Here is a 27,434-nt window from a genome sequence, read left to right on the forward strand (position 1 = left end):
GGCGGGGGGAACGTTCCCGGCGGGAACAGGGAGCAAGCGCTGGAATTGAATAGCGCGCGAGTGGGAAGGGGAGGAGAACGTGAAAGAGAAGGGTGGTGCGAGCGAGGGGCGGAGAGCCAATCAGAGCGTCCGTCTGAAAAAAATCAGCCAATCGGAGCGTCCGTCTGGAAAAAATCAGCCAATCAGAGCGTCCGTCTGCTCCGAGCAGCAGGCGGGGCGAGCCGGGGGGAGGGAGCGGCGCCTCCGCAAGGGAGGTGGGCGGGGCCGGGGCCCAACAAAAGGAGCTCGGGGCCCGGAAGTGGCCGGTCAGTCGAGTTCCGACTGCGGCTCAGACGCTAGTCGGGGCGGGTGGTTCACAACCGACTCGAGCTCAGAGGAGAAGGAAATGGGGGCGGATAGAGTTAAAAGCCAAAATATCCCCATTCAAATTAAAGAAAAGCCGAGAGGGAGACAAATCCCTCTCACGGATTGGAGGAAAATAAAGCTAGCGTGTGCCGGTTGGGCCCCATGGGCCACGCTGGCCTTCCCGGTCCGGGTGACGGACGGGGACAGAGGGTCCACTCGCCAATGAACCCTCAGGACACAAGCGATTGTTAAAGCAATTGCGGACAAAGGGCTTAATTCTGCCGTGGTCTCCACCCTCACAGACAGTGTTTTCAGGGGAGACGACATGCTCCCGTTTGATATAAAACAAACTTGTAGATTAATCTTTGACGGGGCAGGGATGATTGTTTTTAAACAAGGATGGGAGGACAATTGTGTGAAGCAACTGGCCCAAGCAGCTGGGGCAGATCACCCCCTGCACGGCTCCAGCCTGCAGCGGCTCATGGGAACAGACCCAGCGATGATCACCCCTCAGGCACAAGCCCAGGGCCTGCGGGCCCATGAAGTCATGGCGACAACCCGTGCGGCCAGAGAAGCCATTCACGCAGCCTCTAGAGTTATTGCCAAACCGTCACCATGGTCCACAATAAAACAAAATGAAAGTGAGAGCTTTACACAATTTGTGTAAAGCATGAAAGGCAGAAAACTCGCCCTAAGACACCTAAGGCATCGAACCCGCCAGGATATACTTACCTTTCCGCAAAGAGCTCCCAACGCAATCGGTGGCAATGTCAGAGTATCTGGCCATAGCCCTTGTCGGATTCGGCAGAGAAGTCCAGTATGCTACAAAGCCCCCCTGGACTCAAATGCTGGCAATTGTCGACATCGACCTTCCACGGAAAATCATGGACCGGCCCCAACAAGGACCAACCATCTTCACAGATGCATCCTCAGCAACCTCAACTGCGGCAGCAGTATGGCAATCGGAAGGAGAATGGCACTGCATTAAAATGACCGATTGTGCGCTTTCAGTCCAGCAGCTAGAAGCCACAGCCGTAGTATTAGCATGCGGACTGTTCCCAATGGAACATCTCAACATAGTGACTGATTCGATGTTCGTGGCCAAGCTTTGCTTAGCCATAGAATCATAGAATCATAGAATAACCAGGTTGGAAGAGACCCACTGGATCATCGAGTCCAACCATTCCTATCAAAATGTTACTGAAGTACACTGTTGTAGGAAAAATATAATTAGGAGCATCAGAGTTCCACCCTTACTAGTAAATGGAAATAATCTCAAATCTCATTACAAGTGCTTTTATGAATTTTAAGGTATACAAGTCTCCACTTTAAATGCTTCCTTGAACGTATATGCACTCACTACTGCAGCTGGTGATGCTGTTTGACTTTTGCAGGTTTTGTGCTGTGGTGAGTTGGCACCTCAGAGATGATTGCTTTTGACGTGGAATGTCAAAAACGAAGACTAACTATGAAATTCAAAACTGTGTGACCAATAGGTAGGAAGAATATATTTCCCATGTATATTTTACCATGCTTTATAATTTTGCTTAAGAATTTTGGGGGACTAGCTATGTAATGCTGCCATCATCCGTCCTACCTCACCACAGCATGAAAAAAAGTTAGTATTACAATACAAAAGTGTTCACACTCATTACTGTATTAATCATTTTGGGTTTTGCAAAATGAAAAAAAAATACCAGCCATCTTTCGTATTCCTCTGTAGCCTTTTTATCTCTTTCTTCCATCTTTGCCTGTTGTATTTCTTGCCTTCTTCTCTCCAGGACTTTTTCTGCTTTCTTCTGTTTTATATATTCTTCCTTTTTTTCATTCCATTTTTCAATCGCTGACATGCTGTCTGTCTTTCTCTCTGCAGCCAGTTCCTCTTCTTCCTTCTTTCTGATTCTTTCAGACTCTTTTTCCTTTCTTCTTTGCTCTCTTAAATACTCAATTTTTCAAATGTCGGGCCATGTCAGGCCCTAGTGTGTCAACATGGACACCGACCTCCTGGACTCACCTGGAAAGTGGTTGTGGACAGAGGGAGCCGAGCTCCCTGCCCTTGAATACTCATCCCGGGATGTCCCGGCTGGGAAATTTACTGAACAGGACTCAGACCAACAGCTGCCAAAGTGATAAAAACCAGGGGCAAGACAGTTCGGCACCAGCCCAGGTCCAAACCAGCCCAGTTGGGTCACCCGGACCCCAGGAAGGACCTGCCTTCATGTCGAGGCCGGTGGGAGGAAGGAGGAGATGCTGGGGAGCAGGAGCCCAGGGCTGGGGGCAAGTGGGGAGGTGCAGCCTTGGACAGGGATGGTGACTGCCCCTCTTGTCCTGCACTTCTCCCTCTGTCCCGCACTGTTTGAGGTGGGGAGAGTTACCTGGGAGTCTGCACTTTGAAAAAGGGAAAGGGGTAACAGCAGGGACTTAAGGCAGCAGTGAAAAGGTGGGAGCATCAACAGCTTCCCAAGGGGTCCATGGGCTTCAGGAGCAGCTACACAAACACCCCAGGACCTTTTTCTCTCTGTCTGCCTCCCAGCACATGGCTATAAAGGTGGCACATGCTGCTTTTCCACTTCCAAAAAGAGAATTTCACAGAAACTCCCCTGCCCCAAGTCCTGCCTCTCCATTCAGCAAGGAGCCCGTGTTAGGGAGCACAAGCTGCCTTCCATGGCCTTGGAGGGAGGCATCAAATGCAAGAGCGGGACTGAAAAATACCTTTGAAGCTCAGCTCTAAACACCCTGGAGCCACAGCAGAAGCTCCGAGGAGCCCAAAGCTGGGGAAACTCTCAGGCCAAAGAGCCTCAGATAAAAAAAAGAGCCCTTGCAAAAAAATGGGGTTGTATTCACAGTATGAGCTGCAGCACCCGGGGGCACTGAGGTGGGACAGGGCACAGGCAGGAGACTTCGACAGCTTCAACCCAGGGCTGGGAGCCCAGCCTAGCCATGGATGCACCAAAACCATGCTTCTCTCAGCCCTTTTCCCACGCAGGCAGCAGTTGGGGTTCTGGGTTGGTCCCCAAAACACTTGTGGCTTTGCAGCACCAAGAGGCAGCCCCAGGGGGGTGCGAGGCACAGTGGCTCCAGCCTGACTCCCCTCCACATCCCATCGTTTAACAGGGGTGAGTCCAAACCCACCAGCCCCAAGGATAAAGCTGTGTCCGGGGTCAGCCCCATCCCAGAGCAGCCTCCGTCTCCTGCAGGCTGGTGAAGACCCACCCCATGGAAAGAATCACCACTGGTGCCTCTGCCAGCTTCATCCCTGCTGGCGGGGTCAGTGCAGGACCTGATCCAGCTCGTACTTCTCACAGAACTTGTTGGTGAAGGGCAAGCAAGTGAGATACTCCACCCAGCGCCAGTTCACAGGGTAAACGTAGAGCCAGATCACCAGTGAGGCAAAAAGCCCCACAAAGACCAGCAAGGAGACAATGATCATGGCTCGCTTGCGGTATTTGTCCACCGTGCCGAAGGTGATGTAGGGCAGGAAGGCGAAGGAGAGGAGGAGGCCACTGAGGAAGCCGAAGAGGTGAGCGATGTTGTCAATCCATGGCAAGAGGCCACAGATGAAGAGGAAGAGGACGATGCCGAAGAGGTTGAGGAAGGCTTTCCAGGGTTTCTCCAGCACTTGCCAGCTCTGGAAGAGCTCCACGAAGAGGCAGGCCAGCAAGCCGAACTGGGACCCAGCAGGGCCCACCTGCAGGGATGGGGGAAGTCATGGCTGGACCCTGTGCATGTCACCCGAGGGATGATCCCCTCCCCTTGTAAAGTGTATTTGGCTCCTGCAGCGCTCGCACCAGTGCAGGGTTCAGGGACGGGAGCCCTGGCACGTGAGGAAGAGGAGGGGAGCGTGCTGGCACTGTTTTGGCAGAGCTGGCACTTTTGGTGACTCAGCAGCCAGGCAGCATCGCCCTCTCCCAGCCACAGCCCCCCTGGCCCCATCCTGACGCGCCCCCAGGATTAGGGCGCTTGGCGTGATCTCCTTTAAAGCCCAGCAGGGTTTTGCTGCCAGCAGATTAGCCATCTGCGCACCTGGGGACCCCACACACACTGACACGTGGTGACACGTGACACACGCAGCGACACGTGACACGCGCAGCACATGCAAACCTCACATGTGGGAGACACAGCCCCCTGCTACCTGTTGGGGCTGACAGCGCTGTGCTGCAGCTCCCACCCCAAACCTCAAGCTAGGGGTGGCAGAGGGGTCCCGTGGTCCCTTGGGGAGCTCACTGGGTTCAGAGTGATGTGGGTAGAGAGTCCCCAGCCCTCACCTCTGCCCGGTACGGAAGGAAGATGGCACTGGCCAGATTGCCTGTGATGCCACTGAGGATGAAAATGATGGAGATGCGATGCCAGCCTGCCAGCTTCTCCAGGTCCCTCAGCACCGTCATCTGGAAAGTCACTGACACCAGGCAGTGGATGATGCTGTGGGGAGAGACCTTGTGTTAGGGACCCCTGCCCTGCCTGAGCCCCTGCCCAGCCCTCCCACCTGCTGCCTGGGGGGCACACGATGTCTTTCAGAACACCCTCCTCCCATGGCATGTGTTGCTTACTCTGGGAATGTCCTCCCCTCTTCTCTCCCAACCCATCGGGGATCGCAGATCTTCCCAATGGATACGCCAGTCCAAGCCCACCCCCATCCCCTGGGAGCGCAGGGGCTGCGGCTCACCCGGCGTGCAGGAACAGGGACAGCCACAGGCGGTAGAACTGGTCAGGAACCTCCGGGTTGAGGAAGGGCAGGAGGCCGCACACCTCGTCCAGGCAGTGCACCTGCAAAGGCGGGGGGTTGGAGGATGTCAGGGGCTGGGCCCACACCCCAGAGCTGCAGGGAGCCGAGAATGGGTCCCAGGGATGCATGGCCAGCGATGCCATGTGTGAGTGCAGAGCTGGGCCCAGGGTGGCATGGGGCACCTGCTCTGCCCAGGTGCTGCGAAGGGAGCAACCGAGCATCCGCAGTGTCCCAGGAGGTGCTGAAGGGCTGTTTTCCTGCTCGGGATGTGCCTTTCCCAAGGATCCCAGTGCTGCTTGCGTGAGGCTGGCTCAAGCCCTGGTTTCCTCCTGCCCCAAAGCAGCAGCCGCAGGAATCCAGCCGATAGCTGGGCCGCTCTTCACCCCGCTCACACCCATCCCAACCATGTCCTAGGATTCCCCTTGGCATCAGCACAGCAATGCCTGACCCGGCTGCCAGCATCACATCTCATGTCTCTGGCCGCGCTCACCTGCGAGCAGAGCGTTGCCTCCTCATGGAAGTAGCCGTGCATGAACTCGCAGTACTCCCGCGTCGTGATCTCACAGCTGGGCAGAAGGCAGACAGCGGGCTCGCTCAGGGCAGGGCTCACTCCTCATTCCCTTGAGCACCCCCAGCTCCGCTCCCACCAGCTGGTCCCGCTGTCAGCACGCTCTCCATCCCACCGAGGCTCTGTAACCTCCCTCTCCCCCTAGAACAGCTCCAGACACTGCTGTGGCACCAGTGGGGAGCGGAGCCCAGGCCAGGTTCCCCCATCGCAGTGACCCACCTGCCCTTGGTGCCGATGCAGCAAGGCCGTCCCTTGATCTGGCAATCCAGGTGGGCAAAGCCCGTGTGGTTGGTTTTGGTCTCATAGGTGCAGATCTAGAAGCAGGAGGGAGATGAGTCGCGGTCAGGGTCCGGCCCCAGGCTCTCCCTGCAGCCCCCTGCCCGGCTCTCTGCCCTCTGTGCCTCCCCCGGGGGCTGCCACCGCGGTGCCACCCAGCTCCCTGGGCCACTGGGCTCTTACCGGCCACTTGGTGATGTCATCTGGCCACACGTGGGGTGGGTTGGATGCTGGTTCCTCACACGTCCTGGCAGGAGGAGGTTGGGGGGGGGGTCAGGACAGGTCTCCCTCGGCACATCCCTCTCCCCAGGCCAGACCCACCTCCCGTGCAGACAGTCCCAGGACCTGCCCCTTCCCCCGACCTGGCAGAGATCCTGCACCCTGGTGTCCTACGACACCCACAGCAGCACCTTCCACATGAAGGTGAAGCCCAGGGCACTCACATCTTTCAGACAACCCCGCCGATGCCCCCTTGCAGCATCCCCCATGCCAGCTCACCCTGGCAGAGCAGGGCAGACAAAGAGCAGGCAGGGGCCAGCACTACAGCATCACCCATCGCTGCCTGCGGTCAGGGCAGACCCTGCCTCAGTTTCCCCACTGATTCTCACTTCCTTACTGCTCTCCTTTGGTGCGTAAGAGCCCCCAGCCCCCAAGATGAGGATTCAAGGCATCCAAACTGGAAATGCAGCCCCACACACAGCCAGCTGACCACCTCGCCTCTCCTCACCCATCACTCGTACCTGGGGTCCTGGTGGCACACGGCTCCCGACTCCCGCTTCTCACCCGAGGCCAGGGCTGGTGCGTTGGTGCCCGGCCACTTGATGAACGTTGCCAGTGTCTCCTGGGGAGGATGGAGAGACCGAGGATGAGGCAGCAAACACACCGCTCTAACCCTGCATGCATCCTGCCCTGGTGCCGTGCAGGGTGGAGCTGGTTTCTCCCCGCTCCCCAGCACTTCTCAGGGCCCACGACAGCAGCACGCACCGAGCAGTCCTGCGGCAGGGTCTGGATGCAGCCCGAGTTGTCGTTCTGGACGCAGCAGCCAGAGCCGCGCTCCCGGTCCCGCTCGCGCTGGATGAGCCGCTCCACCTGCCGATCCTTCCGGATGCAGGGCGAGAACTTGGCTCCCAGGTGGATCAGGTCGATCTGGAAGGGAGATGACAGTGCAGGGGATGTTCTGTGCCCCACTGCACCTCCCCTCCCTCCAGCTGCCCCCAGGGAGCTCAGGAGGGGCAGGGGGTCCCCACAGGTAGCCCTGACTCTCCGTTACGCCAGTGCAGGGAAGGTGGGTGGGAAGGGGACAGGGTCTCTCCTGACCACTCCACTACGATGCTGCAAATCTGGGAAGTGGCACTGAGACCCCAGCCCAGGCTTGGACCTGTCAGCAGGGCCCAGGGCATCAGGTTGGGACAAGGGGTTGAGCTTTCTCTGCGCAGGGATGAGCACACATCCCACTGGGCCCTGCTGGCTCAGGACAGGGGGAGCAGAGGCCGGCAGAAGGCAGAGCCTCAGGCAGTGATGGTCCCGCAGAGCCCTTACCGAGCTAGGTCCAATCCAGAAGTTTTCCTGCTGGATGTACTTGACGCTCTCGTAGACGCCCTTGTTCCTCAGCACCTGCAGAGCCAGGCCAGGGTCAGCTCCTGCCGAGGGGATGGGCAGTGGGGTACAGTCCCCTCTCCCTCTGCTCACGGCAGGCGGAGCAGCCCCTTATCCCAAGGGGAAGGGCTGCTGGGTCCCACCAGCAATGTGGGAGGGAGAGCGGCTCTGCTGGCAGCACACACGCTGCTGTTAACACGCCACTGCTCATTCAGCACATGCAGACCCTCTGCCCTGAGTCCTCAGCAGGAGCCAGCAGCACCCCAAAATACTCCCAAGTCCAAGCAGGAAGCACGACAGCACAGAATCACAGAATGATTTGAGTTGGAAGGGACCTTAAAGATCATAGAGTTCCAATCCCCCTGCCATGTGCAGGGACACCTCTCACTGGATCAGGCTGCCCAAACCCCATCCAACCTGGCCTTGAACACCTCCAGGGATGGGGCAGCCACCACTTCCCTGGGTAACCTGGGCCAGGGCCTCCCTGCCCTCACTATGAAGAATTTCCTCCTTATGTCTAATTTAAATCTGCCCCTCTCCAATTTAAAGCCATTCCCCCTAGTCCTATCAATCCACGGCTTCGTAAAAAGTCCCTCCCCAGCTTTCTTGTCGCTCTCTTCAGGTACTGGAAGGTTGCTATAAAGTCTCCTTGGAGCCTTCTCCAGGCTCAACAACTCCAACCCTCTCAGCCTGTCCTCGTACAGGAGGTGCTCCAGCCCTTAGGTCATCCTCGTAGCCTCCTCTGCACGCGTTCCAACAGTTCTGTCTCCTTCTATGTTGAGGATTCCAGAACGGGACACAATACCCCAGATGAGGTCTCACAAGAGAGGAACAGAGAGGCAGAATCCGCTTCCTCGACCTACTGGCCACGCTGCTTTTGATGCAGCCCAGGATATTGTTGGCTTTATGGGCTGCGAGCGTGCATTGCTGGCCCATGTTGAGCTTCTCATAAATCAGCACCCCCCGGAAGATGCATGCCTGCTCTCCTCTCCAGCCTGGCTGCTGGGGGAACAACACAGCCAGCTCAGGTTCCCAGAATTAACACCAGAGGGAGGAGTCCCCCCACCCCACTAAGGTGTTGAAGGCCCCCCAGACCCCAGCGATGATTCCTTGGCAGCTGGCAGGTGGCCATTTCATAGCCAGACATGTCACCAGAGAGCCAGGAGGGGACGGCCCCAGCCAGGAGCTGTTAAACTTACTAACTCTGTCGTCACGTGCTGGGCAAAGCCGATGGGGGCGATGCCGTAGGTGCCGATGACCAGCAAGGTGATGAGGATGTGGACAAAGGTGATCCAGTACGTGAAATATGGCCTGTGGAGGAAAGGACCCAACGCTAGAGCAGCTCAAGGATGGCTGGGCACAGGGACACCACAGCGCCCCAAGCCTTGATCCTCAAATATTGAGGACACACATCTGAATTACAACTGGGGAGCCCCAAGGAGCACCATGCCTGTCCCCGTCCCGCTGGTGCCCCCTCACCGGTGGCTGTCCGTGATCTCCAGCTGTGACTGCACGATGCTGCTCAGGCTGCGGCGGTACGTCCTGTTCAGCCATTTCCCCACCACCCCCAGCCCGTAGTAGCGTTTCTTGCGGTCGAAAGCAAAGTGTTTCACTTTGGAAGTGATGCGCCTGCCTCGCTGGGGAGCCGGGCAGGCACCGGAAGAGGTCGCAGTGAGCTGGACACCCTCCGCCCTGCAGAGAGAGAAGAAACCCATCACGCTTGCTGAAAGGGGATTCCTCAGCTGGCCCCGATGTGCAACCCCACAACTGCATCCCAGAGCTGGGGCAGGCCAGAGGACTCCCCTGGATGAGGGTTAGGGTCACCTCTTGGGTTTCACCCTCCCAGGAGCATGCTAGGAGCCTCGGGGGCAGCTCCCGCTGAGGGCTGGTACTCACGGAGTGGGCTGCTCCACCTCGGGAGATGTCCTGGCATCCTCCCCCACCGGGTGCATGCGTAAATACGTGGCCGATAGAGGTGGTGACTCAAAGACATCATCAGCCATGGAGTACGTCTCATCGGGCATGTCCATCTGCAAAGAGGACAGAGATATGTTCTTGGACGTGTGTGATGGGTGAGAAACCTCCCTCTGCCTGGCTCCACCTGGCTCTGGAGCCTGCGGAGGGGGAGACCCCTACTGACATCCCACTACCCGCACATCACAGCATGTGAAATGTGCCCATAAGGGCAGCATCACTCCCTGCCGCCTCAAGGAGCATCCCCGAGACCAGGGTAATGGGCACGATGGTCAATGAGGCCCCTGCTCCTAAGGCAGAGCGAAGCACCGACACGGGAGTCCCCATCACAGCCCTGCTCCACGTCCAGCCCCCACCAGCAGCACCAGGACCCCCATCCCCACTCTGGCAGTCAGTGTGGAACTTGCCTTACTGAAGAAGGATGAGTCCAGGGTATCGGCAGCATCCACAATATCTTCATCCATGAAGCTGGGGTACACAAAGCTCCTTTTGTTGCTTCTCTGCTTGGGAGCCAGTGGCTCCAGGGCAGAACGTCCCTTTGGCAGGGGAAGCAAATGAGGGTAAGCAACCAGAAAACCCCCAGGTTTTGCGGCACTAAGAGTTTCTGGTTATTTCCCTCTTTAAAGGTGAATGGCAAGGGTTGAATCCCAAGCGGTTGCCTTTTCCCCCTCTGTGGGAAGGGCCTGCAGCAGGAGCTGGCAGTAGATGCTGCCTTTAGCTCCTGAGAGCCAGCACTGGACCATGATTGTGACAGCCAGCACGGGAAGCGAACACTTGAATCCCCTGTTTGGTTTCAGTCCCACAGACCCAACCCTGCGACTTGCTCAGGGCTCTCCAGGAGCTAGAAAGCTGCTGGAGAAGCTTCCCCTGCAGCCGAGGGTGTCTCCTGACTCCTCAAAAGTGAAACGCAGAAACTGCTTTTTTCTAGGGATTCCACGCAAGGTACTTCCACTTCAGTGGTTCAGTTTTCACCAAAACTTCTCTTTTTAAGCAGAGCTCAAGTTAAAATAAAAACACCCTTCCTCTCAAACCTGCCCTAGCGAGCCAGTGACCTCTGTACGAGGCAAAAAGGCAAGAAGCAAAGATGATGGGCAAGGGAAAGAGCTGAAAGTCAGGAAGAAGACAATCCTCCCAGCTCCTCAAAACTTACGCGGAGAAGTGCGGCGGCTGCCTTGAAGCTCATGTGGGCGACGGACACCCTCTTCCTGCGTGGCAGGCGGTTGTAGCTGGAGCGGATGCTGTTGAAGGATGCCAAGGAGACAACGCCAGGGGTGACCGGGGGCAGGACGTGGTGGGGTGTGTGGGGACGGTCAACCTCCTCAGGATGGCGAAAGGGACGGCCCCTGGCCAGCGGGTCCACGATCTGGAAGAGGGAGAAGTGTTAGAGCTGGGAGCGCAAGGCTGGGAGCCGGACCCTGCTCCCCGAGCCCTACCTTAGGCATCTTGGCAGGCTTGGGTGACTCGGTGCCTTGGAAGGAAGGCACCTCCTGGCTGGGCAGCTCCATGTCACGGTAGGCAGGCTTCAGCTTGCCGTATCTTATGCTGCAGTGCTGCAAGCTCTTGCGTTGCCACTGCTGCCGCTTCCCCTCCCAGTCGCCGCTGACGCCAAACCATTGCGCTGTGCCCCTGGACACACAATGGGCATGCTCGTCACCCAGCTGGTCCCCCACCCCAGGTACCGCTGTCACCTCCAGGCATCCCCTCTGGCAAGAGATTTGGGTCGAGGTGCCTCAGTTCAGCCCACAGCAGGGCACTTTTGACCCAGATGAAGATCATAGAATCATAGAATCACCAGGTTGGAAGAGACCCACAGCATCATCGAGTCCAACTATTCTTATCAAACACTAAACCATGTCCCTCAGCACCTCATCCACCCGTCCCTTAAACACCTCCAGGGAAGGTGGATCAACCACCTCCCTGGGCAGCCTCTGCCAGTGCCCAATCACCCTTTCCGTGATAATTTTTTTCCTAATGTCCAGCTTAAACCTCCCCTGGTGGAGCTTGAGGCCATTCCCTCTCGTCCTGTCCCCTGTCACTTGGGAGAAGAGCCCAGCTCCCTCCTCTCCACAACCTCCTTATGAGGTCTCCCCTCAGCCTCCTCTTCTCCAGGCTAAACACCCCCAGCTCTCTCAGCCGCTCCTCATAAGGCCTGTTCTCCAGCCCCCTCACCAGCTTCCTTGCTCTTCTCTGGACTCGCTCCAGAGCCTCAATATCCTTCTTGTGGTGAGGGGCCCAGAACTGACCCCAGGATTCGAGGAGCGGCCTCACCAGTGCCGAGTACAGAGGGAGAAGAACCTCCCTGGACCTGCTGGTCATGCCGTTTCTGATCCAAGCCAAGATGCCATTGGCCTTCTTGGCCACCTGGGGAAGAGGAAGGGCAAGGGATGCTGCAGAGGGGTCAGTGTCCTTCGGGTCTCTCTGGAGAGGTAACTCCATTGAGACTTGCACCTTGCATGGGACAGAGGGTATCAGCTCTGGGCTACAGATGTCCAGCTCAAGGTGCTTTTGAAGGTCCTACATAAATGGGATAAAGAAGTTTCCCCAAGGTGCAAACCAGCAGTATGCATTAACACTAAACAATCCTGCTGTGGGATTATCCCCAGGCAGACACCAGTGAGGCAAAGCAGAGCTGCAAGACCCCTCTGAAGCATTACCATCCAATTCTCCATCCCCATCCCAAGTCCTCTGCCAGTAACCACAGCCACAACACCCCAATGGCGACCAGTCACCCCTCTGGTGACCCAGCTGCTGCTGGACACTGCTCTGCCCTCATCCCACCACTCCCCAGCCCTCACTTGCGGATGCTCTGGGACAGAGAAGTCTGTCGGCGTAAGCCAGGTCGATGTTCTGAGCCATCCCCTCCCTTGGAACGGGGCTCCTGTAGGCTCTTGCTCTTTCGGTAGATGGGGACCTTGGAGGGCTAGAGGGCAGAGCAGGGCATTAGGGACAGGATGGCATACAGGGAGTCCCCGTAGGCCCAGCGTGGGATGAACACAGCTCCCCATCACTTACCTCCTTGCTGCCACCATCCTCCTCCACCTCTCGGGGGGGGATGATGATGGAGAGGTTGGGAGGCTTCTTGCTCTGCAGGCGGCTGCTGCTGGAGCGGCTGCCCCCGTTCTTGTCGCCCGCTGACATCTTGGGCTGTCGGCAGTCAACAGGCTAGGAGTGTGCAAGGAGGCAGTGAGATGAGAAGAAATACCCCTCGAAAAGGAGCTTGCACATGCAGAGAGGCTGGCTCCCAGAAGGAGATGGGGTTTCACCAGTGGGATCTCACCAGCCCTCAGCCTCTATGTTGCTGACCTCGTTGTCATCAGCCAAGTCGCAGTGTCCTTGACACCCACACCACGTTCCCCAGGTTTGGGTGGATAGTGGGTTCCATCTCCCAGTTGCTCCCAGTATCACTGATCCCACCCATAACTGCTGGGAGCAGAGCAAAGGATGGAGGAGCAAGAGGGTTAGAGCATCCCCATCATGTGCTTGCAGGACATGCGGTTTGCACTCCCTGTCCCACTGGGACACACCTGACCTGCATGGGAAAAGTTAGGGGGTCCCCTGCAAGCCCCAACCAGGCCTGTGGCACGAAGCCACCGCTCTTGGCTATGGGGGGACCAGCTCCCACTGTTCAGTGCAGAGAGGGAGCTGAGGGGCAATCAGGCAGCTTGCAAAGAGCTCACCTTGCCTATACGGGGCTGAGCAGTGAGAGAGGAGGGGACACAGCCAGGCAGGGGACACACACAGCCAGAAAATACTCTGTTGTCAGTGAATTCCTCACATCCCCAGCTGCACCACAGCCCCAAGGAGGAGGATGGCTCCTGCCGCAGCGAGAGGGGCTGATGCATCCTGTGGCAGCTCCTGCCACGGGGCCAGGACCCGCCACGTGCTGGGTGCCCCGTGGGAGGGAGCTGCGGGATGCTCCCCTCCAGCACGTGTGCACACCAAGCTAGGAAACTATACCCTCCTTGACAACACGTGCAAGGAGAAGATGGCTTAATGGCCAAGGGGTGGTTAATTCCTCAAGCGATGCCCTCCCAAGGGTCTGTACAGCCCAGCTCAACAGGCAGGACCTCGCAGGAAAGGTAATTCCATCCGAGTGCAAGGGAGCGAGTCCTAGATCCTATTAGGGGCTAGGAAGGTATTCAAAGGGAGGCACGGTCCTGTCCAGCCTCTTGGCATCCCGGCCACGTGTCGGTGCCCAGGGGACTCACACTGGTCTTGTGAGCATCCCTCATCCTGCCAGGCACAGCCAGGGCTGTGAGGATGGTGCCACCTGCCTGCACCTCTGAGCCCTGTCGCAGGCCAGCCATGAGGACCAGCACCCGCATGGGATCTGCTCCCAGGGGGAGATGGGAGCTGGCTCTCTCCACCAGAGGGGGACAGCACATGGCTGGGACCAGCTGTCCTGCTGGGGGTCCATCGCTGCCACCCACCACCACCCAGTTGGAGCTCAGAGCCCAGCAGCGCCACTGACTGCAAAACTCCAGCCCCAACGACCAGCCCAGCTGTACAAACTCCTGCCCTGCTCTGCTCTCGTCGGGTAAGGGTGCTCAAGCAGCTCACTGGGCAATTGAGACTGCCCCCTGCTCCTCTCTGCAAAAGAGCTCCCTTGGCAGCATGTGCCCAAGCAGGAGGCACTTTCATAGCTTCCCCAGCACTCCAAGTACCAAGTGTGACCCCCTGCTCAGACCCTGCTGCAAGCAAAGCCTGGCTTTTAAGAGCACGGGGTCCCCCTAGGACCAGTTCCCTGGGGATGCAAGAGTCCAGGACCAGCTCCCTGGGGACAGTGGAGCCTGGAGCCGGTGGCACTTGAGAGCACGGCTGCCCTCCGCTGGCTCCTGGGCCAGTGGCCACCCAGCTGCACCTGCCTGCCCCTGCGCAGCTGAAAATGGGGAACAGCAAGGCAGGGACAGGGCGAGATGCTGCAGACACGTACCACAGGGTACATCAGATGCAACCCAAGCAGTAGCTTCACTAAGATCCCTTCATCACTGGCAGCGGGGCAGGACCCTTGTTCCCAAATCAACCCTGCTCCTCTCCAGCCTTGGCAATAGATCAGTGGGCAGTGGGGATCCAGACGGGAAGACACAAGGCAGCCATCACGCAAACGCCACTGGGACCAGGTGAGATGTTGCTGGAGGCAGCGTCTGTGACCGCCAGCAGCATCCCAGCACGCTGCCTGCCTCCTCCCCAGAGGAGCACCTTGGGTGCTGCCAGCAGCTCAGCTGCTGCCTCGGCCCTTGTTGCCATTAAATACCAAAGCTGGGAGCAACCAACCCTCAAATTTTTCCTGGGGGCTCAGCCAGTGCTGGTCCCCACGATGGCTTCCCTACCTCATAAGAGTGACAGGGATCCTGCACTGTGTGTCTTGATGGTAAACACCCGCAGGGACCTTCCTCCTCCTTCTCTGTCCTTCACGCACAGGAGCCCCGGAGCATGGCCAAACGCCTTCTGTGTCACCTGGTGGGGAGAGATGCTGCAATGAGGAGCCAAGTGAAGGAAAGTAGAAAGCTACAGGAGCATCGTGGGCAGAAGGAGAGCCGAACTCAATGCTCCCCTGGCCCTGGGGACAGGGCTGCCAGCAGCGGGACAGCAGGGACACGGACCAGCTGCTGGCACAGGGTGACAAGAGGAGGAAAAGCCACTGTTCACAGTGATGCCCCTTGCTCCGTGGCAAGCAACGAGTTTTCACCCACTGCTGCCAGGCAAAGCTCTCAGGAAGCGAGACACCCACAAAGAGCAGGCACGGAACACAAATGCCTCGTCAAGGTATTTAATAGCTGCTAAGCTGGGAGAACGCCAGCCAGGCAGTCCAGCCCCAGCAAGCAAAACTTTCCGTCCCACTGGTGACGCTGTTTGTTTTCCTCCCTGGGCAGCCAGGAATGAGCTTGAGATGCCAGCTGCTCCAGAGAGCCGGGGATGGGCACACGCCAGGGTGGGAAAGAGCCCTGAGAATGCCCTCGTCCTTTCCTACCCTGGGAAACGGCTCTCAGCGGTGGGAGCAGAGACAGCCAGGAGCACAGAAATCAGAGGCAAACTGCACCGTTCAGAGTTGCAATAGGACACGGTGTCTTGCATTGCCCTGCTCGTACTCCTCTGGCCCCAAATCACATCCTTAATTGCTCCCATCACACCCCAGGCTGCCCTTGGCAAGGACCTCCGCGTGTCCTGGCAAAGCAGGATTGCAGCACGTTTCAAAGCCTGGTCCCATTCCACGCTGGGTGCCCCTGCAGCGCAGCTGGAGGGACAGACTGGCCTCCCCGAGCCTCAGGCGAGGTGAAACATCTCCCGCGGGAGCTGGCACAACCTCGCGGGCACCTGCCGTCCTGGTCATGCAATGCGGCCAGAGCAGTTTCACGGCTCTGTGCATTAACGCAATATTTGGCATCGAGAGAGGAGGGAGGAGGGGAGCAGCCCCCCAGGGCTCAAGTCCTCTGGGCCACGGAGGTTGGAGGCAGCAGCCTTCCTCCAAGCACAGATCCTGACCTGCAAGAAGTTCTAACCTGTGCCAGCCAGAGAAATTCCCCAGAGATGGTGCTGGGAAGACGCTATCAAGCTCTCCACACGCTTGGCGCTGGCACCAAACCCCTCTGGCACTGGCACCGCTCTCGCCCAGCACGCTCAGTGTAAGAACAGGCGAGCTGGCGCCTCCATCCAGAGCAAACCCACAACAAGCTCCCTCCTGGCCCCAGGACGGAAAGCTGTGTCACCAGGAGCATCGCGCTCTGCCTGGCAGCCCCATCCACAGGGCACAGCCCAGCGCCTCCCGGCACCGGTGGCTGTGGGTCCCCCGGTGCTTGGGATGGACACGTAGCTCTGCCCTGGGGACAGGAAAGGGAAGTGAGAGGCGACGCGCTGAGCTGGCCCTGGGGGTGACAGCTGTGTGAACGTCTTGGCGGTGGTGACAGCAGAGGGGGAGTGACGGTCATGGGACTCAGCACCCATGAACACACCCCAAGCTTGGTAGAAGCTGTGTTTGCAGCCGGAGGAGGGGTCCCAGGACAGCACAGCATCACTTCAGGCTGGAAAAGACCTCCAGGAAGAGAGGAAAATGCACTGGGGACATTGCATCACCTGCAGGGGAGCGCTAAATGGATGGGGGAGTGGACAGGGGTAACCTGGTCTGGTTGATAAGAGGAGATCCCCCACCATTACCATCTTCCCTCTCAAAGCTGCTGTGCTCACTGAAGCTCACCAAAGCCCACCATCCAGCAGTGAGGGACACTGCCCTTGCCCCAGCAGCAAGCAGGTGAAGCCCTCATCCCCTCCAAAGAGGGCAGGAGCGTGTGAGGCACTGGTGAGCAACTGGGGCGAGGTTTTCGTCTTTAGCCAGACGAGGGGCAGGGAGGGCAACCAGGGCTGGCTCCCAGCCCCAGGGTGAATCATGAGACGCTGACCCAAGGAAGCACGCCCAAGAAAGAAAGAGATGGAAGAAGTGATGTAGTTCATACAAGGCGTCACTATGGGACACACCAGGATGCTTCAAGCAACGCAAAGGGACCATCAGTGCAGCAACAACCTGCAGAGCTCAGCTGGAGACAACCGAGCACAACCGTCATATAAGACACCGGACACAACCCTGCAGAGCAGCCCTGGTCGGAGGGGGTTGTGTGCAGCCCAGGGTGGGCACAGAGCGGCTCAGAGAAGGGTCAGGACTGCTCTCCCTGAGCCCATCAGGGTCAGCAACGTTATTGGTGCTGGAATAAAAGCGCATCAGGCTGGTGCAGTTAAGCAGGGAGGACACAGCAGCTCTCGGCCACCTGAAGGCGTGGGGCTGGGGACAGGACCCAAGCAGCCGTCACCCTGAGCACAATGAGCCCCCGCTTCCCTCTCCATCTCTCTGTAAGGGGGTGAGAAAGAGGTCAGCGATGCCAGGAGCCCCCAAAGCACCCCACAGCCACTGCCGACACTCGCACCCAGGAGTCCATTAGGCAGAGCGCGCTGACGGCTGCACATAAATGATTCACAAGCGCGTTAAAGACCTCTCTCAAGGCTGGAGCCTCGTTAAAAGGTGCTCCTGGTTATTAAGAGCCCTGGATAGAAAGTCAATTGGTCCGATCTCTCCAAAGCAGCAAGCCCTCACAAACTCCCACCCGAGCAGAGGACCCTGAGCAGCCACCCAGCACCTTCCCCTGCTTCTGCCTCCTTTCCAAAAGCTTTTTATCATTTTCCCATCTCAAGTTTCAGATCTGACAAAAGCACCTCAAGAGAAACAGCCCTTGAAATGAAAAGGTACTAATGAAAAAAAATGAGGAAAAACACTTCTGGAGTGGGAAACTAAATATCTTAATACTTTTCTCTCTTCTCAGGAAGCCTGGACCCAGTGTGTCTTAGTCCCTCATGGATCCACTCAAACAGGGAGACTCAGGGAGCACCAAACCCGCAAGTCAAGGAGCAGCCAAGCTCCATCTGCTGCCTTCCTCCTCTCAACATTCGCTTATTTTTTGTTCTTTCAGTATTCAGGCTTTTTTTTTAAAGGACAAAATACACTTTACGGCATCACTGCAGGAACCATCCTGTCCCTAAGCCACTTGGTGTCCCTGCCTACAGCACAGACCCCACCACAGTCATTTCACACCCTGGCACCACCACACCAGGCTGATTGTTTCACTCCCCTTACACCACAGAAAAAGCAACTCCATCTTTTCCCCACGTGTGCCAGCCCTGCAAGACGCAAGGTTTCACTCTGAGTCTTGAGAGGACCGATGCATTTTTAAGCTTAAACATCAAGGGGTATTTTAAGGGGGTATTTTAAGATGCTCTTTCCTGCCCTGCACTGCTGAGCTACACGGTTGGCACCCATACCGAAGGAACTTTAATGCCTCCCTCCAGCACAGCTAGGGTGGCACAAAGGGGTACGGATGCGCAATAGGCAAGAGCCCAGCCAGTCCCTGGGGTGTGCAAGCAGCCGGCACGCACCTCACCCACACTGCCATTAGGAAATCCTCTCCCATTTTCTACGTCTGGTAGGACATTGGGCAACCGCAGCGGGTTTGTTCAGCCCAGGCGAGCTCGGAGCGCCCGGCACGCCCTGGAAGGAAGCAAAGCGACTGGGGAGATAGAGCGAACCAGCCAGGGGGGCTGTGCTGGATGCAGCTGATAAAGGCGCAGCGGGCAGAGCCCTGCCTGCCTGCAGGGAAAAGAACCCAGGGCTGGGAGGGTGCGTGGCTGCTCACACCACTGCACAAGCCGCTCCGTGCTGGGTTTCCCTGCTGCAAGTGCTGGATTGTTCGGAGCGCGTGTGGCATCGCCTCATCTTGAGTGATGCCACGGGTACCTTCATGGAGAGGGAAAAGTGGGTGCTGCTGGAAGGGCTGTGGCTGCACAGGGGAACCACCAGCCCTTTCCCCATGCAGGAGTCCAGGCTGAGCAGAAGACGTGCACATGGAGGCTTTGAGTCACCCCAATGGCTTCAAGAAGGGCAAAGGGCAAAAGTTTCAGCTGGTAGTGAGGGAAGCAGGGGTGGCTCCACCACTGAAAGCATGGAAGGGTCGGCTGCTTCCCGGCAGCACTTCAGGCAGGGTTGTAGCACTCTCCAGATCCAAGGAACGCTCTTTTCTAGGCACTGAACGCATTCCCCAGGCTACCAGGATTGATTTAACTTGGTTTTATCTAAAAGCTGAGTAATTATTCAGAGCTACTCCAATTCCTCGTTTGCTTGGCTTAAACACAGAAAGCATGGGCATGATGCTCTGAGTGCTCCCACTCCGGCTGCACCTTCTGGAAGGGTCTGAGGGGGCCCAGGTCATTATTCCCCCAAGGAAAAGGGTGAACAGCCTCCCTGCAAGCCATCTGCCTGTGATGCCCATGCCACGGATCATTACTGAGTTCATTCTCATTTCCCTCTTCGAAGGAATTCTTGGTGCAAGAGGATGACGGGGATGGGGGTGATGACATTTCTTCCTCCAGTTCTTCTGCAAAACACTCATTTTGACAGCAACTCTTGGCGCAAAGGCTCAGGCTGGACTCACAGACTTCCTCAGTCCTCTGCTGCCTGTTTTACAGAGCACCGAGCCACCCAGAGTAGCACCAGGCTGGGAGAAGCACCCCATATTTGTAAAGGATGCCCTCACTGTGAGCTCTGGGCACCCCCACACGGGTGGGATGCAGCAGAGGGAGGTGGTGCTCAGCCCTGAGCACAAATTCAGCTCATCCCAGGCTGGCAGCAAGACGATCCTCCTCAGCTAAAGCTCTCTATCTCTGGGAACAGGCTCCTTATCTCAATGCAGCCAATCCAGAGCTCATGCAAAGGGAGAGGCCCAGGTGGACGCCTGAGTGGACACCAGCAGCTGCCTTCGACCTCCCTCTGGGGCCAGCAGCATCATCTCTTTGTGCCACGGATGACAGTGGGATCTCTGCTGGCAGCAGGCAGGTGACTGCCCCTCAGATGCCCCATTTTCATAGAATCATAGAATCACCAGGTTGGAATAGACCCACAGCATCATCGAGCCCAACCATTCCTATCAAACACTAAACCATGTCCCTCAGCACCTCATCCATCCATCCCTTAAACACCTCCAGGGAAGGTGAATCAACCCCCTCCCTGGGCAGCCTCTGCCAGTGCCCAGTGACCCTTTCTGTGAAAATTTTTTCCTAATGTTCAGCCTGAACCTCCCCTGGTGGAGCTTGAGGCCATTCCCTCTCGTCCTGTCCCCTGTCACTAGGGAGAAGGGCCCAGCTCCCTCCTCTCCACAACCTCCTTTCAGGTAGTTGGAGAGAGCAACAAGGTCTCCCCTCAGCCTCCTCTTCTCCAGGCTGGGGTAGTGTAGAGGCTTTTGGGGAGTTAACTTCTGATTTTGCTGCCCTCCAGCTGCCCCTGCAAAGGACCCATATCCCTGGAGGGTAGTAAAATCAGAAGTTAACTCCCCTAAAGCCTCTACGTTACCCCAGCCCTGGTGCAACCCGGGAAGGGTGCTCCCTGCCCACTGCCCCATCCTCCCAACCATCAGCAGCCAAACGTGGGCTGCTCTTCAGCCTCCTTCTCTTTGCTCCTGAGTGTCATGAGGCCAGAAGCACCCAGGTCTGCCCCTCACAGAGGAAAAGTCTGACCAGGAACAGCTCATCCCTATCCAACACAGTGGAAGCCGAGCATGGGGGATTCTACACTCACTGCTGCCTACGGGAATTGCGTGATGCTCTCCCCCCACCACAGCATCGCCGTGGACCTGTGCCAGCAACACACTTTGCAGCCACTTGGCTGCCAAGAGCTGCTGGTGGGGTCTCCCTCACCATCATCCCACCTCAGGGAAGCATCACAGCTCACTGCAAGGGCTTGAGATGCTAATTTTTAAGGAGCTGTCTCCATGCCCTTCCCAGAAGTGCTCAGACTGGGCTAAGCCACCACATGCATAAGCCAACTTAGCCCCAGTTCCAGCATCACGGGTGGAAAAGCCCTGTGCTGGCAGCACGGTGCCGGTCTCAGCAAGGCTCTGACGCTGTTGAGGAGCCAAGGAAAGGGCAGGACATGCCAACACCAAGCGTTGGGGATTTGCCCCGGCTGCCCGCAACTGCAGCATTCGGCCTTCAGGCTGACACGTAACAGGTCGCTCCCAGCTCTGCCCTGGAATTCCTGCAGGCTGGCGAATTACAGGGATAACTATGCCAAATCCCCCTCACAAGCTGCCACATGATGCATGGGGAGCAAAGACAGCGCTGCGAGGCTGGTGGCAGCCCTGAGGTGCAGGAGGGTGGCATCGGCACATGGGGCACCTCAAGGGGCACTGGACACATCTCCCCTGCTTTAAGATCAGACAAATACCACAGGTAGCCAAGAAGGCCAAGGGCATCTTGGCTTGGATCAGAAACGGCGTGACCAGCCGGTCCAGGGAGGTTCTTCTCCCTCTGGACTCGGCACTGGTGAGACCACTCCTCGAATCCTGTGTTCAGTTCTGGGCCCCTCACCACAAGAAGGATGTTGAGGCTCTGGAGCGAGTCCAGAGAAGAGCAACAAAGCTGGTGAGGGGGCTGGAGAACAGGCCTTATGAGGAGCGGCTGAGAGAGCTGGGGGTGATTAGCCTGGAGAAGAGGAGGCTGAGGGGAGACCTCATTGCTCTCTGCAACTACCTGAGAGGAGGTTGTGGAGAGGAGGGAGCTGGGCTCTTCTCCCAGGTGACAGGGGACAGGACGAGAGGGAATGGCCTCAAGCTCCACCAGGGGAGGTTTAGGCTGAACATTAGGAAAAAAATTTTCATGGAAAGGGTCATTGGGCACTGGCAGAGGCTGCCCAGGGAGGGGGTTGAGTCACCTTCCCTGGAGGGGTTTAAGGGACGGGTGGACGAGGCGCTGAGGGACATGGTTTAGTGATTGATGGGAATGGTTGGACTCAATGATCTGGTGGGTCTATTCCAACCTGGTGATTCTATGATTCTATGAATTAATAAAGGTCAATAAAGCCCCACCATCCTCAGACTACTGGAATGAGGGGACTATAATCCTGGGAGCTGCAGCACCCCAAAAAGACACCTATGGATGGGTGGGATGGCTGGGCATGCAGCAGCCCCCAGGATGGGAGTGGAGAGCAGGAGCATTCCACCAAGGAGTGACCGGCCACGTGCTACCCAGCCAAACGGGTCACTGCAGGGCTGGATGCCCAGCACAGAGACTGTGTCCCTTACACACTGGCTCATTTCTTCCTCCCATCCAACAGGTGCAGCTTTGGAAAAGGCTGGGGAGCATTGCAGCCTTCGCTCCCTCCCTGCTCCGCGCCCTGTTGCTGCCTCCAGCACTGCAGGCATCAAGCAAGTGGGTTTGCACCCACGCCCCCTGCTCTTGGGGTATGGCCACAGCAACGAGTCCTGCACTGCTGGCTGCTCAAACTCCCCTCGAGGCGATAAGCGGCGAGTTTCACAAAGACCTTCACTCTGACTCATTTGTGGCATTTCACAGTTGGGGGAACTGCAGCACCCCGATGCAAGAAGGCTCCCTGCCTTCCCCCCCTCCACTGCCCCGACAGGCAGGGAGCTGGTCCACTCAACAGGCAGCTCGTAAGGACTTCAATAAATACCCCCAGGTTGAAGTTATTTGGGGGGTGAGGGAAGCCCTCACATGCAAACCCATAAATGTTCCATTTCCACAAGCCGGGTAGGCTGCTCCCCTGCCCTCCCAAGACAAATATCCAGGGGCTGCTCTTGCCCTGAGCTAACGCATCCTGCACCCTGGGATGCCAGCTCTCGCGGCGCAGGTCCCCAGGGACGAGGGGACACAGGGGTCCTGCATGGTGGCCAGGCAGAGGGTCGGGTTGTTCCTGGGGCCACTCGGCACAAGCTCCTTCCCCAAGGCATCCTCCCTGGGTCTATCCCTTGTTAAGACAGCAGCCACCAACCAATTGCTTTTTGTTCTCTTTTTAAGAAACAGTGATTAAATGAGGAAAAGGCTACCAGCGCCAAGGGTTTCTTTTACACTCACAAGCCCAGCTTTCAGCGCTCACCCGGAGGCTGGGAAATGATCATAACCCAAAGCGTTGCATGCTCCCAACCAACCACAACTCCTGGATCCTCATAATTAAAAGGGACTGTGCCCTTCCCCACTAGGGACTCACCACATTACCAGATGTCTCCCAGTCTAGCAGCCAGCGGGGACCAGCAGTCATGACATGAAAAGCTCTTCAAGAGAAGATGAGTTTATGATCTCTTCTGATACTTATCAAGTAGTCAGTTTTCAGCCCTCAATAATTAACTCCTCTGGTGCACAGCCCCTGCCAGCACCAAGCCCACACTCATTCCTCTGGGCTCAGGTCTCTGCGGGGCTTCCAGTCCCCATGGAAAAGGAGGAAACATCTTGGGAACCCTGTGCTAACCTGGGCAGCTTCCCAGCAGGGCTGCCTACACAAGAGGCAAGAGACAGTGGGAGAAAGACAAGCTGGCTCCCTGCAGAGCACAGAACAGGGCCACGGATGCTTCAGGACACCCTGCAAATGCCCTGCCAGCCAGTTCTCCTTTCCCTGTCCTCCTTTTCCGTGGCAACGAGCAGCATTTTGACCCCAAGCTCATCCTCAGGGTTGTTTCTGGATCAAGACCAACAAGGGAAGGAACAAGGATTTTCAGGGGGAAGCCTCAGCTTCACTATAAGAGTTAAACAGGAGCAGCATCAAAGGCAAAAAGATCCATAACCAGGAGAGCCACGTGCTCATCTTTCAGCCCAGCCAAACAATGCGAACACCACATGAATCCCCCAGCACATCCCGAGGAATACAGCTCCCCCAAGGAGAGAGCATCTAGCCAGCCCCCTTCTCCACCACATTCACCCCTCTGTGCCCACATCCCCAGCCTCTGAGCTGCTCTCCCAGCACCCGCCATCTATTGTTCCTCCTGCCGGCACCCGCGGACACGCTCCAGCAGCACTGCTCTCCCGGCATGCACAAAACACATCGAGAGCTCACACATGCACTTGAGAGCAACACCAGGGTCAGCCCTGTTTTGCAGAATTTGTACCAGGGCAGCTCTTTGGGTGTCAAAACCCGCTCCCCTGCTGTGGTTCACCCTTTCTTGTCCCAGGGCTTGCAGCACCTCCAGGTGTGGTTTCCAGTGCAGCTGCAGTGGTACCAAAGAACCCCGGACCGGAGGAAGCGGGGAGGCTACTGAGGCTGCCTTTGGTCACCTGCAAACAGGAGCAAACCAGGTAGAAGCCACCTTCCAAACGAACAAACGGCAATGAGTGTTGGTCGCCCCATTAATTGCGAAGCAGCTCAGCATGGCAGAGTCCAGGCAGAGCAGCTGGGGAGGTCAGAAAGCCACATGTGAACCAGCCTTGGTGCAGAGCCCACTGCTCCTGGGGTAGAGGCGGGGCACGGCTGCAGCTCAACCCTCCAGCTCATTTCAGAGGTGGGATGTTTGCAAGCTGTGGAAGGTTTTCCACTTGGAAAACAGGTTGGATCCAAAGGATGCTTGCTCGGAGGGCATGATGGGGTGAGCTGAGCCAGGAGTCCCTGCTCGGGACAGCCAGGGGATGTTGGTGGGCTGTACTCCCGAGCCCTCCAGCTGAGCTGATGTGCTGCAAAGCCCAGGGCGACGCAATGAGTTCACCCTGGAAATCCCCAGGCGTGACCATCCAGGACCCCAGCACACGCAGGCAGGACAACATCCCAGGGCAGACACTTCCTCTTGCTGCATGGACCCAGTGGCGACAAGGCAGACTTTCAGGTCCCCTTCCCCCTGTGGAGTGTGGACAAGGGCAGCTGAGAGCTGGGGGGTCTCCAGAGGAGACCTCGGACCACGGTGGACACTGAATCCAGCTGCAGGCAAGCCTGGAGGGATGACTTCTGCCTGGTCCTGCTGGCCTGGCAGCAAGGCAGGAGAAGACCAGCGTCAAGCCCAGACTCGCCCCCTGCCCCAAAACCACTGAGGACCAACAGCAGAAACCCAACTGGCTACGACAACCACACCCGGCATCCCTCTGCTCCCCGCGGGATGCACGCAGGGATGCGGGATGACCGGATCCTTCTGCTCTTGAGGGTTTTGTTTGTTTGCAAAGGGCTGGTGGCGACACTCCTCACTTCGGCAGCGCGTGCGAGAGCCTTCACACCAAACCTCAAACCAGCAACACAAACAGAGTCCAAGTGGCACAGGAGGACGATGCTGAGGGGCAGAGCAGGGACCTGGGCACCCTCGCCTGCCCTCACGCGGGGCATCGAGCCTGCTGCCGCTTCCGAAAGGCACTGCCAGCCCCGCTCACCTGGGAAGGGGAACAACGCCCCCCCCCAAACAAAACCAAAACCACACGCCTTCCTGGCTTTTATCGGATCCAGAAAGTAGGTTAGGGCTTTCCTGCCCAAGGCGTGCACCCACTTCCCCCTGCGATGAAGAGGAGGAAGAGGAGGGTGGGGGGTGTCCCTGCCATCGCTCTGGGCTGCCCAGGGACCTGGGGCACGGCTGGAGCCCAGGCCAGGGGGGAATAGAGCAAGGGGGGGAACCGGGACAAGGGAGAAGAAGGGGGGATGGACACACACTGGGACAAGAGAGAAGGGTGGGGACACCAGGAGAAGGCGGGGGGGGGGGGGGCACAGGGACAAGGGAGAAGGAGTGGGGGGACACACCGGGACAAGGGAGAAGGGGGAGGGACACGAGGACAAGGGAGAAGGAGGGGGGACACACCGGGACAAGGGAGAAGGGGGGGGACACTGGGACAAGGGAGAAGTGGGGGGACACACCGGGACAAGGGAGAAGGGGGGGGACACACCGGGACAAGGAGGGGGGGAACAGGGACAAGGGACAAGGAGGGGGGGAACAGGGACAAGGGACAAGGAGGGGGGGAACAGGGACAAGGGACAAGGCGGGGGAATAAGGAGAAGGAGAGGGAGGAAGAGGAACAAGGACGGGAGGGAAGAGGGACAAGGGACAAGGTGGGGGGGGACCCGGACAAGGAAGAAGTGTGGGGAACCGGGACGAGAAGCGGAGACCCGGAGCACGCGGCAAGACAGGACGCGGCCACAGGGAGAAGGCGAGCAGGACCCGCACCGCCCCCAGCCCCGGCGAGGAGCCCCGGGGGCAGCGGCGGGACCGGCCCGCGGGGCGGAGGAGGGAGCTGGCGGGGACGCAGCCGGGCACAACGCACCCGTTCGTTAGCGGGCGGTACCGAGGAGAGCGGGTGCGGGACCCCGGGACCCCCGCCCCCAGCCCCACTCACCCGGCCCCGGGCCCCGTCCCGCCGGCACCGCGGCGCCTCCACCTGGCCCGGGCGGGGCGGGGGCGGGGCCTAAGGAAGGGGCGGGGCCTACGGAAGGGGCGGGGCCTCGCACGAGGAAGGGGGCGTGGCTTGACGGGGCGGGGCTGCAGAGACAGGGCACGATGGGGGCGTGGTCTAGTGTTGGGGGCGTGGCTTCAGCAAGGGGCGTGGCCTAGGGGGTCACGGTCTCTTTGGGGGCGTGGTCTAGGAGGGGGCGTGGTCTCGCACTGGGGGCGTGGCTTCACAGAGCGCGGGAAGGCAAGGATGACTACTATGGGGCGTGGTCAATAAGGGGGCGTGGCCTGGCTGGAGTGGGCGTGGCTTCACAGAGCGCGGGAAACGGCGAGCACGGCCTGTTAAGGGGCGTGGTCAATGAGGGGGCGTGGTCTATGCCCCGAGCTCTGCCCCCGCCCCGTTCGTGCCATGACCCCAATGGGAATGGGGCTGTGGGCACCCACCGGGGCTGGGGCCCCTCGGCCTCCCCCGCGGCTGCGAGCTGGGCACTGCCAGGGCAGGGCACTGTTAGGACTGGTCACTATTAGGACCCCAGGCCACTGTCAGGACTGGGCGTTGCCAGGGCCGGTCACTATCAAGACCAGGCACTATCAGGATCGGTCACTGTCAGGACTGGTCACAACCAGGGTTGGTCATTGTTAGGACTGGTTGCTATCAGGACTGGTCATTGTTGGATTGCTGAGTGATGAGAAGCTCGACCTGAGCCAGCAACGAGCGCTCGCAGCTCACAAGGCCAACGGTGTCCTGGGCTGCATCAAAAGCAGCGTGGCCAGCAGGGCAAGGGAGGGGATTGTACCCTTCTGTTCCTCTCTTGTGAGGCCTCATCTGGAGGATGGTGTCCAGTTCTGGAAGGAGATGGAGCTGTTGGAACGGGTCCAGAGGAGGCTACAAGGATGATCAGAGGGCTGGAGCACCTCCCGTACGAGAACAGGCTGAGAGAGTTGGGGTTGTTCAGCCTGGAGAAGAGAAGGCTGCAAGAAGACCATAGAGCATCTTCCAGTACCTGAAGGGACTACGAGAAAGCTGGGGAGGGACTGTTTACAAACCCAGGGATGGATAGGACAAGGGGGAATGGCTTTAAATTGGAGAAGGGCAGATTTAGACTAGAAATAAGGAGGAATTTCTTCACTATGAGGGTGGGGAGGCCCTGGCCCAGGTTACCCATGGAAGCTGTGGCTGCCCCATCCCTGGAGGTGTTCAAGGCCAGGTTGGATGGGGCTTGGAGCCCCTGATCCAGTGGGAGGTGTCCCTGTCACGGCAGGGGGTTTGGAAGTGGGTAAT

The 27,434-nt window shown here is 58.1% G+C and overlaps 1 protein-coding gene across 1 annotated transcript; it reads right to left on the bottom strand.

The window, feature by feature from the left end:
- Positions 1-1,627: 1,627 nt before the first annotated feature.
- On the bottom strand, positions 1,628-26,163 carry RHBDF2 (rhomboid 5 homolog 2). The gene is made up of 19 exons (XM_069872446.1): positions 26,100-26,163; positions 14,813-14,939; positions 12,495-12,644; positions 12,278-12,402; positions 10,916-11,108; positions 10,633-10,845; positions 9,890-10,018; positions 9,405-9,538; positions 8,988-9,200; positions 8,708-8,819; positions 7,452-7,526; positions 6,897-7,058; positions 6,653-6,753; positions 6,096-6,159; positions 5,856-5,950; positions 5,559-5,634; positions 5,009-5,109; positions 4,611-4,764; positions 1,628-4,033 (listed from the first exon to the last, which is right to left on the bottom strand). The coding sequence occupies exons 3-19, from the start codon at positions 12,618-12,620 to the stop codon at positions 3,614-3,616; spliced, it is 2,493 nt and encodes an 830-aa protein (XP_069728547.1). The 5' UTR covers positions 12,621-12,644; positions 14,813-14,939; positions 26,100-26,163; the 3' UTR covers positions 1,628-3,613.
- Between the last annotated feature and the right edge of the window lie 1,271 nt (positions 26,164-27,434).

This window comes from Phaenicophaeus curvirostris, chromosome 19 (genome assembly GCF_032191515.1).
Source record: "Phaenicophaeus curvirostris isolate KB17595 chromosome 19, BPBGC_Pcur_1.0, whole genome shotgun sequence".
In the NCBI taxonomy this organism is placed as follows: Eukaryota; Metazoa; Chordata; class Aves; order Cuculiformes; family Cuculidae; genus Phaenicophaeus; species Phaenicophaeus curvirostris.